This window comes from Cyprinus carpio, chromosome B6, assembly GCF_018340385.1.
Source record: "Cyprinus carpio isolate SPL01 chromosome B6, ASM1834038v1, whole genome shotgun sequence".
Lineage (NCBI taxonomy): Eukaryota > Metazoa > Chordata > Actinopteri > Cypriniformes > Cyprinidae > Cyprinus > Cyprinus carpio.
Window position 1 is genome coordinate 2911161 of NC_056602.1, and position 19099 is coordinate 2930259.

General features: G+C 37.2%; 2 protein-coding genes, 1 long non-coding RNA gene and 1 pseudogene across 3 annotated transcripts; 1 reads left to right on the plus strand and 3 right to left on the minus strand.

Moving 5' to 3' along the window:
* The first annotated feature begins 839 nt into the window (after positions 1–839).
* Positions 840–4999, plus strand: LOC109053407 (myosin regulatory light polypeptide 9). Its single transcript, XM_019070800.2, is given in 5 exon segments — positions 840–997; positions 3259–3460; positions 3540–3589; positions 3591–3702; positions 4654–4999. Coding segments are annotated over 4 exon segments (522 nt in total). The 5' UTR covers positions 840–997; positions 3259–3276; the 3' UTR covers positions 4830–4999.
* Positions 1372–2264, minus strand: LOC122137626. Its single transcript, XR_006154977.1, has 2 exons — positions 2152–2264; positions 1372–1876 (listed from the first exon to the last, which is right to left on the minus strand). It is a non-coding gene; the product is annotated as an uncharacterized LOC122137626 (long non-coding RNA).
* A 529-nt stretch (positions 5000–5528) lies between the features above and the next one.
* On the minus strand, positions 5529–13326 carry LOC109053405 (homeobox protein TGIF2-like). Its single transcript, XM_019070799.2, has 3 exons — positions 13007–13326; positions 10614–10876; positions 5529–8492 (listed from the first exon to the last, which is right to left on the minus strand). The coding sequence occupies exons 1-3, from the start codon at positions 13023–13025 to the stop codon at positions 7656–7658; spliced, it is 1119 nt and encodes a 372-aa protein (XP_018926344.1). The 5' UTR covers positions 13026–13326; the 3' UTR covers positions 5529–7655.
* Positions 13327–17118: 3792 nt separating this feature from the next.
* Positions 17119–19099, minus strand: part of LOC109053416 — a 36789-nt pseudogene continuing 34808 nt past the window's right edge.

The following is a 19099-nucleotide window of genomic DNA, read 5'->3' on the forward strand; positions in this document are numbered from 1 at the left end:
TCTCTCTTGTTTGGTTCCTGGATCATGTCACACTTCATGGCCATGGAAGATAATAACTAAAGTGCTGGCATGCACAAAATTGAGAGTATTTAATATCAACAGAGTTATCTAATAATGTAGGATAGAACAGATCTCTGTTATGAAGATTGGTGGAGTTTCAGTAGCTTTTTTAAGATCACGGTCTATTCAATGATGTACTAAACCAGGGCTTATTAAACTAGGATTAGAAAAAACAACAACTTTGGAGTAAAAAAAAAAAACAGTGTAAATAAAAAATAAACAAAATAATAAATGAATAAATATTTGATAAAACTAACAAATAAAAAATTAAAAATAATGATAATAAAAAAATCCTATTATAAATTCATATTTTAATGTTACAATAATATTTTATAATAATATTTTAAATTGGTATAGTATACAGTATACACATTTAAGTTAGTATAATCTGGGTCTTTACACATAAAAAATATATAGCTTAAGGTTTAGGATGGGTTCCCCTTATGTTTAGGGGTCTGTGGAATATATAAGATTGAAAACCCCTGTACTGCTAAATTATGCTGAGAAAACTCATCTGTGGTTTTGTGGAATGAACACAAACGCATCCATCCATCCCACACACACACACACACACACACACACACACACACACACACACACACACACACAGATGTGAGGCCAGTTTTCTCTAAATAAGGCAGCTTATCTCTTTTCCTGTCATTTCATGTCGACTCCTCTGAGTATCTCACTCTCTGTGTGTCGTACACAGACACAGCCTCAACATTCCTTGCCCTTATATGGCTAAATCCCTGCTGTGGGCGGGCTCTGTTTGGGAGAACGGAGACCTCTGATTGGCCGAAAGTAAAATGGGAGGGACACATTTCTCAAGCTGATGCTGTGGAGAAACTTTTGTGTCCCGAAAGTGTAGCAGACGGTCTTACTTTCCAGCACAGAGACACAGTCCAGTGGACAGCACAATCCATCAGCTGCAGCAGAGGTGAGTTATGATGTCTCCTTGTGCTCTGGTTTGGTTTTATGTGCTATAACGACTTATAAAGGCTTTCCACAGAAGCTTTGTATGAATATGGGATACTGAGGAAAGATCTGGATGGAGCTGGTGACGTATGTTGGAGTTACGGAGCTAAAACTGATCCAGGATCATCGCTCATAATGCCGAGAAAAGGATCTGATGGACATTTTAGGGCTTTGTTTTAGTTTTTTCTTTGTTTTTAGTGCGGTTCACTGTTATAGGAGTGTGTCCTCATGAGGATACAAATCTTGAAAGAAACTCTTGAGTTACTTTGCATGTAGTTTGGCCATAATTGCTTCATCTGGAAAAGAGCTTTTGGCTTTTTTTGTGTGCCGTTGAGGTCAAAAGTCAGAGGTGAGACCCGTGACGTAACCACTGGCTGGAGAACACAAGCTGAAACAGTAGAAGCAACTCATTAACAGAAATCAAGAGAGTGACTATAGGGATAAAGTACCTTTGTTTTAGATTTTTTATTCAGAGGAGGTGAAACTTTACCGTTGTTAATCATCACTGCAGTTTTAGTGAAGCAAAACGATTGGATAGTTTGCTAATGTCTCTCTGAAAAGAGCCACTGAGGAATTCTGAGTGTGTGCCAAACCAACTTCAGAGGCAACAAACAAATGTGGGAAAACGTGCCAGTGTTTGGTCGTTTATGGCTATTCATAAGTGCTAAAGTTAGGACGTCCACTTAAAGTTCATTTTCATATTTTAACCACCTTTTCAAAATGTTGGTTTGCGTTTTTAAAAAAGGATGGGTGTTTTTGAGAGACACAAACCAAATCAAATCCATGGATAATACTTACTGATGATGTCTTTGCTCCTGTTTTACCGCCATGATGTAATTTCCTTTAAACAAGAAAAGAAAAACAGGATAGAAAGTAACACTGATGACAAAGAAAAACAAAAGTGTATCAACAAATATTTAAACCCAAGTTTAACCCAATTTATCTAATTAAATTTCACGAATATTTCATATAGATCAACTTTTGAAATGATATTTAAACATGTTTAACCCATTCAAATAAATGTCATAAATAATGTGGTTTTACCAGAAGTTTAAAATGGAATATATATATATATATATATATAGTTTTATTGTTATCCAATATATTATGACGTACATAAATGAGTGCATGGAAATGTCCTGCTGGATGATGAGCATTTGATGTCCTTCAGGCATCTGGTCCTAAATTCCTACATTTAATCCTGTGGTGGAGCTGGACATTGTGATCTGGTGATGTGGTCAACACACACACACACACACACACAGAGTTAGTTGATCTGTTACAGAAATACTGGTCCTGCTTCATACTCACGAAACACACAGCACAGGAATAATGCAGTCAGAGAGTTTAAAACACAGCATTATACTCAAAAATGAGGAAGCAATTATAGGATATGCATACAATTTTATCCATATTCATAATAGACATTTTAGTGCTGCATAGGTTTCTTGTTCAGTGAAAGATTAACGTGATATAAACACACTGAGCATACAGACCAGGACGGCTATAGAAGGAATAAACGGATCATTCCACAGCATTTGCTTACTTTATTGAGCAGATATTGAGAAGCTATGAATACACGAGCAATAAAAACACAGATATGAAAATGACTGTAGCTAGCTGTGGTCATCTAGATGGACTGAATGACATTAATTACACATTCATAATGAATGACGTATTCGTAAATGTTTAATGTGTTTTGAAACAGATGGTTGAGAAATGTGTTGTTTACGCTGGGCTCAGAAACTGAAACCGTCTGTAACATCATCTCTGATGCTCCTCACTTTATTGGCCTTCAGTGAATCTACTCTGTTTATAAAATGTTTTCTAGATCAAAGCTGACTAGAGATAGAAAAGAGTGACTGCTAACTAATTCTTAATCGTTAAAAGAGGGCACATCTTAAATAAGTGACTTTAGGTCTGTCTATAAATCCTTGCAATCAAACTCTGTTTTGAGAACATTATTAAAGATCAGGTAACTTTTAATAATTACTCTGCTTCACAAGACAAGAAAAAGGCTTTAAAAGAATCACAAGGGTGTATTTAAAATTTGAACATATCTTGAGCTTGTGTTAAACACAAACCTTTTTTTCAGGCAACATTTTTGTGAACTCCTTTCAAGGTCTCGGCCTACAAAAATACACCATCCCCAGTCTTAATCCATGCACATCTACGGAGCACCCTGTAATTGCAGAAGCATTAATCAACCCATGCTCTTTCCAGACCTGAAACACCGTCATCATGTCCAGCAAGCGAGCGAAGGGAAAGACCACTAAGAAGAGGCCACAGAGAGCCACTTCAAATGTGTTTGCCATGTTTGACCAGTCACAGATCCAGGAGTTCAAGGAGGCCTTCAACATGATCGACCAGAACCGAGATGGATTCATCGATAAAGAGGATCTCCATGACATGCTGGCCTCTTTGGGTGAGTCTGTCAGAGATAATAATAGACTTCAATATCAAATACTGACCTTTGCTTCGGTGTGTGTGGTACCTGTGCTCAGGGAAGAACCCGTCTGATGATTATCTGGAGGGCATGATGAGTGAAGCTCCGGGGCCCATCAAAACTTCACCATGTCCTCACTATGTTTGGAGAACGGCTCAACGGAACCGACCCGGAGGATGTCATCAGGAACGCTTTCGCCTGCTTCGACGAGGAAGGATCCGGTAAAACAAAAACTGCCTTAATATCAAGAGTCTGACCTTCACAGAAAGTAGTATGAAGGCCCAAACCTGCAAAAGTAAAAAACAAAAAACAAACAAACAAAAAAAAAAAAACAGCAATATATGACTTTATAAAACAAATACCATTTATTTATTATAATTTTTTATTTATTTTCTGTATTTAACTTTTTTTTCATATTTATTTGCGCATTCATGTTCAATAGTTATTTATTTCCACATGTATTTCTTTCGATATTTATTAATACGTGCATTTATTTGGCAAATAAATATAGAAATACATTTGTAGGAATAGATAAATATAAAAATAATATAACCCATAAAAATGAATAAAAATGTAAAAAGTTACAATAATAAATACAGAAAACAATCAAATGAAAAGGTAATGCAAATATAAATTCAGGACTTATAAGAAATAAATACCCTTTAATTCTATATTCTAGATGCTTATACACTCTTAAAAATTTAGTTTTTTTTTTGGCATCAATGGTTTCATTCCACAAAAGGTTCTTTAGATTATTAAAATGTTCTTCACACTAAGAGAAAATAGTTCTTTTAAGAACTGTTCACTGAAAGGTTCTTTGGGGAACCAAACCTGGTTCTTCTATGGCATCACTGTGAAAACCTGCTTTAGGAACCTTTATTTTTAAGAGTGTATAGTATATGACTTAAAGGGACAGTTCACCTTCAGTTGCTGGTCCCCATTGACTTCTATAGTATGAAAAAAAAAAACACTGCGCAAGTCAGTGGGGACCAACTGAAGGTGAACCATCCCTTTAAGCTACATCAGTACTATATATAGGTTATACATTGGAATTTTAGAACTTTATTCAGCAAGTAAAAGATATGGATATTCAGAGGCAGTTTCATACCTCTTGATCTACATATTAAACGAATGAACTGCTCTAGCTGCGTGTTTGATTCTCATCTGCACAGGTTTCATTCACGAAGACCACCTGCGAGAGCTGCTGACCACCATGGGAGATCGTTTCACAGATGAAGAGGTGGACGAGCTCTTCAGAGAGGCTCCCATTGACAAAAAGGGCAACTTTAACTATGGCGAATTCACCCGGATTCTCAAACATGGGGCCAAAGACAAAGATGACATGTAGATGATCAGAGAGCATCAGCCGCAGATGCACAGCACATTACAAACACATCAGCAAAGTATTTTTTTTCCTCTAAATGCATTCTATATAACCAGGTTGCATTGCTAAAGATCTGTGCAGTGTGTATTTTGTGTTTTTTTGGGGGACTACAGTATAAAGCAATGTACTCTGCAGCGGGACATATTTTGAGTTCGGAATCTGTGCAACGCAGAAATGAAACCACTACATTGGAGATGCCATAAACCTAGAGAAAAGCTTATTTCTACATGTGCATTTAAAAGGATTATCAGTATCTCCCCCTCACTGAGCAATATTATCAGATATCATATGGGTATTTTTAAGTCATTATAGAAAGTCATTAATGGAAGTACAGAATGACAGATTCCTTAAGGTCACCTTCATTTTCACCTTCATTCTCCTGTTAACTTTTAGAAATGGTCTTTTTGCTGTTAACTCAGAGACACAGACTTTTGGGATATGTTGATTTTTTTTTTGGTGGTACTGCCATTTGTATTTTCCCATTAAACCCTGTGAATATGACATGAAGTCAACCATCATATGAACATGAAGCATTTTATACTGAAATATACTCAAACTACAGCGAATTCTCAGAATCATTTCTGTGCATGCATAAGTCAACAAACAGTACTCATTTCTGGACATTTGCTCTGTAAAATAAAGCAATTTCCAATACTACAAATCTATGAAAAACGAAGCTTTATTTCTCTGTAATGCTTGTACAAAAGGACATCAAATAAAATCTTAAGGCAGATATTGCACAGACTAGTCCAAAGGTGGTTTTCTAAGGAAGCAGGTAAGGCACAAATGCCAGTTTTACTGTCCTCAGTTATACATACACACACACGATCATTAAACAAAATCCATGTATTTGGTCGTACAGGAGAGAGCTACGCATATTTGATGCATACACAATCAAAACAGGTCTATGCCAGACAAAAACCTGAATGATATTTACATGTTTCACATTGACATCTAGAAAACCCTTTTTGAAATAAGAACATCAATAATACAGTTCCAGGAATATTAATATCGGTCTTTCTGAAGAGGTGAAAAAATAGAGTATATTATATGAAAAATATAGAGTTACTTCCAGTACCTATCACTGTTCCAGTAACGAACCGAATGATCACAGTGGTTTTGAAGTGTTAGTTAATTAGATCTGTAATACATTTTGTGATGCTACAGTATGACAGACGGTTTCTCATAATCAGCTCAAACATGGCTATAAAAAAAAAAAGATGCACCTTCTAGAATAGAATTAAAAACTCCCTTTTGATGTCAGAGAAGGAAATTAAAACGACTCAAACCTAAGAAGGAAAGGTCAAATGAAAACAAACCTGAGATGTACTGAAAAACAACAAGAAGAAACATGTACAGTACTACAGAACGTGAACTCTACGCTTTGCACTGACCTCAATGAGAACTTACCTTAGCAAACTAATCCGAATTATGAAATGTTCATGAGAAAATAAATTGAAATAATGTGAACCGCTTTATAAAAATACTTAAAGGTTATAAAGATGAATCTGACTATCTGTACACGTTCTCCGTTTCATTGAAACTACAAGCATAAAATCATAATGCATCTAGGATCTCTAGTGTCCAAAAAGAGAAAGAGACAGAGGAAATAGCTCATAAAAACACTGGAAAGATGGTTTCTAAATAATATTTGTTAGTTCTCTAGATACATTCACAGATTCAGAGAGAGAAAGAAGCACTTGAGTTAATCTCAGAGAGGTACGAGCAGACTTTAAATTCATCTTGGAAATGCACAAAACTCCTTTATCGTAAAAAAACTCCCAAACATTTTCAGTCTTCCGAATAAATTCGCTCAGACTCATTAACACATCCATATGATGTCTCCCTCTACATTGAGATATGCTAAACACAGTAATTAATGCTGATCATCTACATACCCAAACAATACTGTCAGAACAATAATCATTTCAGTAAAAATAAAGCTACAGCCCTACGATCACGTTACATGAGAAGTGAAGAATATTAATGAGACGACCTCCCTCCCGCATCTCAGACAGACACGAGACGTGAGGGATGACCTCTGCAGTACGATCCATTTCCTGACAGACGCACGTCACGGCACACGAGAGAGCGCTCGGATCTTATTCTGAGACCAAACAGACGGTCCTAGCATAACAACGAGACTATAAAGTGCAGGAAATATGACAAACACTATTGGGAAAGACTTTCAAAGCTGAGGTTGTAGAAGTAGAGGCTTCGTAAGCAGTGGCTTTCAGGCAAATTCAGAGCAAAGTATTAAACCCAAGAGAGCATTTTTGGTCGCTAATCTCTGATCATTTTTAACAATGCATGCTGGTTTTTGCATTCACAGATCTCACAGAAGTAAAGCATGCACACATGCTATACGTGGATATACTGATGCAAACAGGCAAGAGCAACTATATGTGGAGCTTCTTTATCGAAAACAATGCAAGGTCACTTCAATTACAAACTTTTTAATGAAAATCTCTTTGCTGTAAACCTGAGTTGCACAGGCTTGGAGTTTGCTGGTGTTTGCACATGGAAATATTTCCGCCTGAAATGACCTTCAACTGGTCTCGAAGATCCCAGAGTCTGAAATGCTTGATTCTTTTACAAAGAGCATTTTATGCATGCCCATAAACTTCATGTAGTTAAAAAGGTAAACGTTTTTAAAATGTCTTCAAAAATATATTGTGGTGTAGAGAAGCTTCACTCCGGAATCTCCTGAAGTGATATCCATGACAACCATTTGGGGAGGCAGGTTTACATCTGCTCAAGAGTCTAAAGTGAGTTGGTCTGCTTGAGTTTTTAGTTAACCGCTTCCGTATTACGCGTGTACTGCGAAACCCATGTATGCGATACCACATTCGCAGGAGGACCGGGTTGTCGGACGCTCCACATCCCAGAAGACGCAAAGCTTCCAGATTCCGCATCGGAGACACCGGCCGTGCTCAGATCGACGGGAAGGCCTGGAAAAGCATGGCTCATGACTGGAACCGACACTGGCAATACTGCGTTCTCCATTAAGCTCGGTGCAGCATTGGACTCGTCCCTTGAAGGCGTCTCCGAATTGCCATTCTGGACGATCGCTCTTGAACTTTCGCTTGGTTGCTGCTGCATCGTTTGTTCTTTCTGCAGACTGATTTCTTGCTCGGCCGCTCGCTGCAGGGCCGCGTCCACCAGAAGCTTCAGATCACTGAAATCTTGAGGGCAAAGCTCTGGTGGGGTAGGCGGAGGCGTGTTGAACAGGACCCCAGTCGGGCTCACCGCTCCCAGGGTTGGGACAAAGGTAGAAGCAAGCGGGATGGTCGTCAGGTACTGGTCTCCAGTTAGTCCTTCCCGTCTCAGCAGACCTCGAGTGTCCAGCTGCATCAGAGCCTGAATGCCATCTTGGTTTCCTGATGATGGCAAGCAACCGGCTCCGGCCAAAATTGCCGTCGCAGTGTTACCCAACAGCCTCAAGTCCAAAGTGGGGGCGGGGCAAATAACAGAGGGGCGGGTCGAAGAGGCGGGGCATTCCGGGGAGGCGGATCTGTCTGGTTTGCTAGTGCGCCGTGACATTGTAAACTGAGTGGGGTCTTTGCCATCTTTCCTGAGCAGGTCCGGCAGGAGCCTCCGGCGGGCGTTTATGAACCAGTTACAGATCTACAAAAAAAGATGAAAGACTTTAGATGGGACTGATCACATTATATAAAGCTTACCCACATACATACAGTATACTAGAGCAAATCTCAACTGCTTGATCGCTTGTATTGTCAGAAAATGTTATCACGCAGCTCTTTATATAAAGTCTGTATACAAGTATGTCCTACTTGAATGCAATATAACAAATAGTAAAATAGCTTGAATCATCACAAAATGTAAACTATATTATCGCCCAGAAGTAATCCACTGAATGTGACTATGAGCCATGAAGATATTAAGATATTACAAACATTAACATCATGATTTTCTGTCAAGCAGCAAAACAATGTGTATTGTGAAGTTTAGTTAGTATTTAGTCATTTGTGTAACTGGTTATGGGATAAAAAATAAAATATTTATAAAAGAATCACACTGACAAAACCTGCCATTTCTAGCCAAAAAAACAAAACAAAAACAAAAACCATCCAGACTAACTAGAAACAAACTAAATATATTTTATGAATTCCCCAGATTTTTCCAGGAATGGAGAACCCACTTGAAATTTCCTGATATTTCCAAATGTTCCAGGATTGTTAGAGGAGCAAAGAGAAAAAGCATTAACAAATGCTTTACAAATTTAAATTACAGAAACTGATAACTGACTGTTTCACAATTAAAAAATATTAACTAGCAATTTATACATGTTTAATACCATTAATATAACATTAAAGAAAAGTGCAATTTAAAGGAGGCATTGCATTGGAGATAATGTCCTTAGTATTTCGTGCTACAGGAACAAAAGAGCCACAACAAAAAAAAGAACATGCATTTTTTGAATCTTTAAGTGGTGCCTCCTGTCGGTGCAGCAGTGAACTGCATGCTGTGTAAGACAGACAGCTGGCTCTAATGGAGACCAGAGGAAACATGCAGCACAGGCCTCGCCGCCCGCATTCCTGCTCTCTGACAACACCGCAGCTCTCGGTCAAGGACAAAACACAGCGCAGACTGTGTGGGAAAGTCTTAGTCTTTGAACATTACAGCCAAATGTAATAACACATCAAAGATATAAAATATATATAATATTGGAAAAAGAACATTGGTTAAACTGAATTTGATGATTAACAAGACTTTCGACTCTGGTCCACTTTGAAGCTTATCTGGAAAAAAACATGCTCACTTAGACAAAAACTGACATCCATAACCAAATTAACAATTAACATTAACCTATGTACTATATTCTGAAAACAAAAAAGTTGTGAAGAACAGAACAAAATTTAAGACCAAGTTTACATTTCTGATACTTTTTGGCAAGTTTGCATTCTTTTGAGCTTGAAAGCTTTTGTTTCACTGTTATTGCATGGAAATATTGCACTGATTTGAAATGAAGGACAATTTTCAAATTTAAGTCTACATTTTTCACTTAAATTTAGACTACTTTGATGGTAATTTTGCAGACTTTTGACAGCTTGAATACTTCATTGTAAATTGTGTGGAAAACTGTCATATGAGTTTGAAACAACATGGAGGTGAGTGAAGAACAATTTTTAAGTAAAAAGAAAAAAGATTAAAATGTATGAGAATTTTGCATTTTGAGCTTAAAAACTCAAGTTTCATTGTATTTGCGTGGAAAATATTGCAACTTGAGTAAATATTTTTTTTTTTTTTTTTTAAGTTTGATACTTTTGTATCCAAACTTCTAAGTTTTACCTTTATTGTAATTGCATGGAAAATGGGTCATAGAGTTTGAAACAACATGAAGGTGAGTAAAGGACTATTTTCAAATTTAAGTCTAAATAAGCTTAAAATATGATAATTCTACCTTTAGAGCTGGAATATGGCATGTTTCAAACCAGGACAATATTTTCCATGCAGTTATGATGAAACTTAAATTTATTTATTTTATTTCTGAAGTTTTAGGTCTTGCTGAGATCACATTTGATACTTCCATGGTAATTTTGTCTTTTGAGCTTGAAAACTTCAGTTTCATTGTAATTGCATGAAGAAGAGAAAAAAAAAAAAAAAAAAAAAAAAAAAAAAAAAAAATCACACACTGCTTTGAAACATGAAGGCAAGTAAAGGACATTTTGTTCAGATTTAGGTCTAATGTTGAATGCAGCACTGAACAATAGTGTCATGCCTCACCTGTGACACAGAGAGATGCGTCTGTCCAGACAGGCTCAGCTTCTCCTGCTCTGATGGATAAGCATTGAAGCGATGCTCGTACAGCCATTCCCTCAGAACCTGAACGGATTCTTTAGGGAGGTTTCCTCGACGGCGGCGTTTGGCTGCAGACCCGCTTCTTCTGCTGCTGGTGGACAGGTTGAGAGGGTAAGTGTCGTCTTCACACGGGTCGCTGTCTGACATGGCAGAAAACTCAGTGTCTCCGTTCTGGTCCTCCTCAAATGCTGAGATGAAGATGACAACAGAACAGAACTATTGGTCTCAAAACAGCATACATGACAAAGGAATGAAAGTGATTTAGGTTAGGTCACAACTCACAAAAAGTTTAAAATGCCACAAATGTGTACACTATGCAAAGCATGCACATTTTTGCATGCATAACAACTAGAGGATCTTCTGAATTTGGAAAAATGCACTACAAGAAGAGCACGCCGCATGCAATACTGTATCCTACAATGCAATGCTTCCATTTCATCAATGCAATTTAACTCATGCAACTGAAATAGAGAATCAGGTCTTATCTTACGACTGAATTGTCTCAGTCTGTCATTTAAAAGTGTCCCACAGATAAATCCTCTTGACTGCACTCCATTTACACATCAAAACACTATTGAGTCTGAACTGCTCCTCCATTCACACCTTCACCATTACAGTGTCTCCTACCCCCATCTTGACGCTCACAAACCAGAGGGAAATGAAGCTTATCTAGTGCACTATTGAGCTTTACAGGTGGTCCAATCAAGCGTTTTAAATTTGCAATGAACATTATCATGAAAGCACTAACTGCTGATTATTAAGATAATCATTATCACCAGTATAATCCATGCATTTGATTCTGAATACGACCATTAACATTACGTAACTGTAACCATTGCTGAAGGGAACATGCTTCTAAAACATTTACCTTTGAGGATCTGATCACATACTTATTACCACCAAATTGAAAGAACGCATAACATTAAAAAATAAATAAATAAATAGACCCAAAACTGAAGTCAATGCCTGTTTAGACTAGGCCGATAAACTCTTGACAAGCATCTTAAATTAAATTCTCAAAAACACACCAAGAGATTTTAACTCATTGCACATAACAGTGTCACTCGATTATTACAATTATTGTTAACTGCATTACAAGATCTCCTCCAAACTATGTAAGAAGCTGCATTTTTGTACAGTGATAATACCAAGTTTCCACCTTTTTATCAAAGCAACAATCACAGTATTGCCCTAAATACCTCATCTCTGACAGAAACGGCAGACAGCATAGTTCTTGGAAAAGCATGCATTTGTTTCTGTGTGATAGCTAAACTGTGAATCAGACACACTCCAGCAGCTCAGAGTTTCTTTCTCCTGCTGAAACCTGAAGCCTTAGAGAGCCGCTAAAAATGTGGGAGTTCCTGAGACCCACTTTAACAAAGCAGATTGTGTGTGTGTGTGTGTCCTCAGGACATTCATGCTCCAGTCTGCAAATGCATCCCATGTATCATTTGTATCAGTAGGCGGGTTTCTTCAATGTTTGTGACAAATGAAAACCTGTGTTTCTTGAGGTAGTGGATCAATGATGTAACACAGAGCTGCATTACAGATTATTACATGAAACGAAAAGATGGCAAATGTAAAACTAATTAAACTGGAATAAAATAAGAGGAAAATGTTCCATTCTGAATTTCGTGTGATTTTATTTTTCTCGATTAGCCTACACAACTGTTAGTTCATGCACATGATTATCTAACATAAAATCAGTGCAACAAAACGACTGAATGAACGCCACATTCAAGACGTGACTTCCCCCTTTCTTATTTTCATGTTGCACGCTGATAGAAACGCATACAAAGTGTATCTGTAGTTCCAAACAAACACGAGGGCCACGTACTTGCGTACAAACCCCCACATCTTCAACGTCATTTACTGTAACGCTGATTATTAGAAAACGCGTACAATTCAAACAAAATACAAGAGCCATCAAACTAAAGTCTGTTTGCAGACGCGAATACACAAACGGGCCGCAGACGCGCGAAAAAAAAAAAACCATTCCCCAAACAAACAAACAAACGCGCGCTGACGTCATCAGCTCACAATGATACAATGTAAGAAACGCGTGGACGTCAAAAAAGCGGCGAAGATTCGCTTTCCGACGCCGAAGGCCCTTCAGAAATGAGTCTGAACGCGTAAAAACACAAACAAACGCGTGGATCAGCTGCTTTACGAAAGGCCAGAATCAGAAGCACATCTGCGTTTCACGCGTTCAGACTGAAAATCACGCCACGCTCGCTCGCTTATAGACTACGTGCAGACGGACAGCGTGCGATCAGACGCTAAACGCGCAACATCCCGCATCTGTCAGCGATTCTCACCTCTTTTGTTGGGCTTCATCCTGGATGCTGGAAGTAAAAAAAAAATGTGTTGGAAGTTGCTGGTGTGCAAACGCGGGTCCTCGTCAGACGGAGATTGTGTTCCTCACGCACGCGCGCGCGCGCCAGCTGCGCCGAGTCCGATCAGAGGAGAAGCTGCAGTAATCAGTGGATCTGCTCATTAGTCATTAGTGTTTCATGACATCCGTTTACCTGCAGCTCCAGCAAACTCTCTTGGTCTCTCCCTCCGTCCGTCCCTCAATGACAGGCTCCAGGTCCCTCCTCCACGCTCTAGGGGCCAATAAGGGCCCCACATCTGTGTGTCATCACTCTTTCATTCAAAACTCACAACTCAAACACTTGTGAGAGTTTATTTTAAGAGCTACATTTTAGATTTGCAGTCCAGATTTCCATGCTTGGAAACTCCTTTCAGTCTTCCAGACTTTTAAATAGGAGAAGTAATCTAGTGACGTTTCCAAAATCGAAGCACATTTAAACTTTCCTTTTAATGTTTTTTTGTTGTTGTATGAATTTCTCCTTCAATAATGTGTTTTATACGTGTGCTATTCTAACAAATATTTTTAGAAGCTGCTTTTTTTTAATCATGTTTTGCATATTGATATATCTGACTCTTTATGCATTAGACACTTTATATGCACATATTTATTATTGTTTTAACTGATTTCATTTTTGCAAATAAAATGTTTCATAAAAAATATTATATTTGTCATAAAAATTCTATAAAAATATAAATAAAATATAAGTATTTACTGTCTTGATAAAAAGTTTAGCTATATAACTATATTTATAATATATAAAATAACTATATTTTATACAATCTAAATCTATATTGTAATTTACAATTATTTAAAAATACATTATATATATATTACTATATATATATATATATATAGTCTAATTATAATATTTTTTTCTGTTTTTATCTTCCACCCATTTTTGGTTAGTATTATGTTAGCTTTAATAGAAATTTGAATTGTGGTTAAGTTAGCACTTTTTATTTTGTTAAAATTATTTTATTTTGTTATAATATTATAATAATCTTTCTGTCCGATATCAATAAGCTGTGTACGCTACAAGGGAAAATGTTCATACAGATGAATTTCTGTAGGTGTGTTTGAGTCTGAACTGTTATAACCTGCACATCTCACACCTGTTGAACCTAAAAGATCTAAAGTTCAAATATATCCATGTCATATATGGACCATGAAAGGACATGCAACAAAATGTTTTTTACAAAGTGTAACTTTGCCAACATTGTCTGAACATTAAGGCCCACTGGAATAAAAAGCTCTTTTCATAAATGCAGTATTTTGTAGGAAATGGTTCAGTGTCTGTTTGCATACAGATCAGATTTGTGATGTATTTTCTCAATGCCTGTGGCAAATCTCACTCTTTCACATGCAGGAATGTGCAGTTCACAGTCACAGAGAACAACAACAACTCTAAACTCTGACAAGAACTGCTCATATTTCACTTCTGCAGCTACAGCTTCCTAACCACTCAGTGTGTGACATTCAGACCTGAAATGTTCTTTGCAGATGGAGAAAAATGGGTTTCAAAAGGCTGAGATCACATTGGAAATGTGTGTTGTTGTTTTTTTTTAGAATTTTAATGAGGAGGGTGGGAAGAAAGAATTAAGAGTAACAAACACATTTGAACTTAACTCGGATTTACTGTATTTCTTACTAAACAAAAGACCCTGACATACACAGCCTAAACTTTATATAGCATTAGACATATTGAACAAACCATAGTCAGTAAAATATGTGCTTGTTTCATAAAATATTGATTATCAATCTTTATAATAATAATAATAATAATCTTAATTCTTGTTGCTACAAACTCTTGCATTTAGATGATTTATTGTTTGACGACCCCCAAAAACTGGTAAAACATCTGAAGAAAGAGAGAGCGTCCCGTCAGGTCAGAGAGGGTTCGACCGCTGTTGTGTCACTGAACAGGTGTATAAAAGAGTTTATCTAGTGTCCAAGCAGCATGAACAGAGAGGCGCAGAACACAAATCCCTGTGCTGCAAATGAGAGTTTCTCCGAAACGCATCTGCCGCTCCAGATCCAGCTGTGCTGAGGAGACGAACGGGGTTCCTGTGATCCACATCCTCAGGGAAGCCCACAAACATGATCGAGATCACATGTGAACATACAGCCGGAAATGAATGATGTGAAAATCAGTTTCACAACACTGAAACACCAGACAGTGAAAAACACAGGTCAACAATTTAAAGACATTCAACTGATACAATGATGCAAAAAAAAAAAAAAAAAAAAAGATCATAGCATGGTCCCTATAGAGCAAATAGTCAAATAAAATAGATGAATGCATATGTTTGCAAACATTGGTGTTGGTTGATTTGTCTGTATTTCTCTGTGCTTAAAACTATCGTGTCTGTTTCCATCTGAGACGCTTCAGCATCTCAAACTACAACCATAAAACATCTGCTTACTGAACTGATGCTGTGTAGATACAGAAAATGCATCAGTATGTGATAATTCAAGACTCAAAATGATACATTTGGTGAACAACTGCTCATGAAAATAAAATAAAATAAATAAATAAAATAAAATATTGGATGTAAAGGGTTTTGAACATGCATATTTTGACCATGCTCATTAAAAAAAAAAAAAAATTCAGATCAGTCGCTTTAATGCATTTGGATGTTTAATTTAAAAATGCCCATTCTTTTCATATTTATTCATTACTCTAATGCAGTTTTACATGTTTCTTCCTACAAAATGTACTGTAATTCGTTAATAAATAAAATTATTTTAAAATAAAGGTATTAACTATCATGATGTATAAACACCATGAAATATAGAATTTATACAAATTATTTTTATTTAAATTCTATTGATACATATTGGTAGAATTTTTGTGCTTATCTCTGCAGATTTAATCGGGGAAATAGTACCAAAGGCTGGTAAAAACATTACTAAATCAGGTTTCCCACATTAGAGGAGTGGTGTTCATCTGATCTGAGCCTTGAGTTACACAGGATATGAGTATCAGATACTCCTGCACATGATCCTGATCCATTATTCTGGTTTATCTGTGGCTGTCAGACGTTTGCAGGCTGAATGTGAGAGGACTGAGACATTCAGCAGGCGTCAACGACTCAAACCAACACCGAATGGAGCGAACGACTGGGAGAGGCTTCAGACTGAAGAGATGCATTTCACACCATCAGAGGCCGGATGACACACAATAGCAGCCAATCAGCGGCAGTTTGGGGACATTAGTCACTGAATGCAGAGCTGCAACAGTTCACGAGTTCATGACAATGTATGTGATGGAAAAAAAGTATAAAGTTATAAGTTTGGGGTCAGTAAGATTTAAAAAAATGTAAATTTGTATTCATCAAGGATGCGATGTTTTTATAGAAAGTGAAATGAATTGATTTTATGTTGTTGTAAAGGTTTTTTTTTTGTAGTAAATGCTGTTCTTTTGAACTTTCTGTTCGTCTGTGAATCCTGAAACATAAAATGCATCACAAGTTTCCACCAAAATATTGTGCAGCACAACTGTATTCAACATTGATAATAATCAGAAATGTTTCTTCAGCAGCAAATCAGTATATTAGAATGATTTCTGAAGATCATGTGACACTGAAGACTGGAGAAATTATGCTTTAATCACAGAAATAAATTATATTTGAACAGATATTCACATAGAAAACAGATATTTTAAAGTGTAATAATATTTCACAATTTTACTTTTTTTTTTTTTATCAAATAAATGCAGCCTTGGTGAGAACAAGAGACTTTTAAAACATACAAAATCTAACCTACCCCAAACCTGTTAATGGTAGTGCATGGAAAGAGCAGTAAGAAACAAGCAGTGAGTTTGTAGTGGACAAATCAGATTAAGTCACATGAAATATATAAAGGATGAAATTAATAAAATGCATTAATATTAGAATATTTAGGTATGATTTCTTATTTTGCAGTTTTATCAGATACTTTCAAAACAAACCTAACCACCTTCTTTAATTAAAAAAACAAAAACAAAAAACATTGCATCAAGTCCAAATTGAACCACATCAAATCTGTTTTTGTAATTCTCTGTATTTGTGAAAATTCCCAGTAAAGACTTTCAGTTACAGAAGAGTCTGCTTTATCTAGTCATATTCAATACTATATTTGAAACTAACAGGACATGATGAGGAGCCATAAATGCAGATTTGTGCAGTTTGAAAGAGAAACTGGACGATGGAAAGGAATGAAGAATCATATTTAGCTCTTTACATTTTAAGTTTAAAACACTATGTGTTTTAGGGAGTGCTGATTAAATTGTGATATTATAATTTCTTTGATATTGCTACAAGGGTCTTAAAGTTACCCACAGGCACTTCATTCAATAAAACATTAGGTTAGGTTGCTTTCCTTAAAGCAAAGCAGAAATAACAATCGAAAACCGGTTTAAACTCATGAGAACTGGACAACTTTGAGACTTCAGGACCTGAGATGGAGCCACGACACATGATTTCTAGAGCGCCACCTGCCTGCCCTGAAACACACTGCATCTGTTTATCAAGCAGCGGCTGGTGCGACGTTCACAGACGTTTCTATCGCTTCCATCGATCCGAACTGTTAGCAAAAGTCTAGGAGCGTCTCTGGTGAAGGAAGAGAGGAAGAAGAACAGAAAGCGAAGCGTGTAACAGGAAGACGTGGATTTCACGAGAGCGGCGGGCGTCTTTCTACGATACAGGAGCTCTTATCCAAAATATTAGAATAATTAAAACAATCTAGAACAATAATCATAATCAATAGCAGTCCGATATTAATGATCATATCAATGATAATATTATCCATTGAAACTAATGAGATTGGTAGTGAGGTTTTCCTTGGCAGTCTGTTCGCACTGCGTGGTTTCCGTCCCACTCTCTCACCTCTGTGTATTAAACGACGCCGTCAAAAGACAAAAGCAGCTTTTGGTGCTGTGTGTGACGCCGGAGCCCTTGAGCGTGTTTGCTGTGCATCTCGTGCGTCTCCTCAGAGCCGTGTCTGCGCCTCGGGGACGTAGATCTCGATGCTGTCGGCGCTCTCGGTGGCCGAGTTCTGCTTGATGGACTGCGCTCTCTTGGCCGCCATGAGCCGCTTGCGAGCCTCCTGTCTCTGTTTGTCCACCGTGTCGTTGCTCTTCTCTCGGCCCAGGGCCGCTTTAGTCTTCCCAGGCTTCTTGGGCACCGGAGGAGCCTGTTTCTGGTTCTCCTGAACGTCACACAACCGGAAAGATCAGAGACGGGGAGACACAAACCATAAGAAACTGGCTCTTAATGCATTCATGTACTGGAGTCAGAGGTATAACGGTACACGTATTCGGTGTGTGTGATCATCCCTTCCTCTTTACTACTAGTTTTAATGTGAAATAAACATGAATGAACATCTCTTGCCTCGTGTAATCACACAATCAAGTGTTTCACTCGCAGAAAGATGTGATTAGTAGTAGTAGTATATTTTTATTTAATGCCATGTCAGCATCTTCGGCTATTTTCGTGGCAAAAAAAAATAAATACAAGTATAACAAATACAATAAAAAACAGCAAATAAACAAACAAACACAAGTTATATTACACAAGATTTTTTACATTAACATATGATTCAAAATTCTAAAACTTTTTCTGGCAAAATTAAACTAAATTCACTTTATATAAGAATTTTCTACATACATTAAAAGCTGGACAGTCCGATAAAATATATGTTTAACAGAAAGGGGAATCTTGCAAAGCATGCATTGAGTAGGGTCTTCACCTTTATTAAGCAAAAATGCATGAGTCGGTTTTGTGTGACCTATGAGACATCCGGCAAATGCCAAAAGATGTAATTAAAACGGCTTGTAAACAAAACGTTCGTGTACCGTTACACCCCTACTGTTCACTAAAACCAAAAATATTCAGAAGAATTTTTGGTAACGGAAATAAAGCTGAAAGAAAATCAAATATAAACATTAGGGATGCACGATATATCAGCCACCATATCCGTATCGGCCGATAAATGCACAATTTTTCCTGTTATCGGTATCGGCCCCATAAAAAAATTTGGCCGATATCTTAAAGGTGAT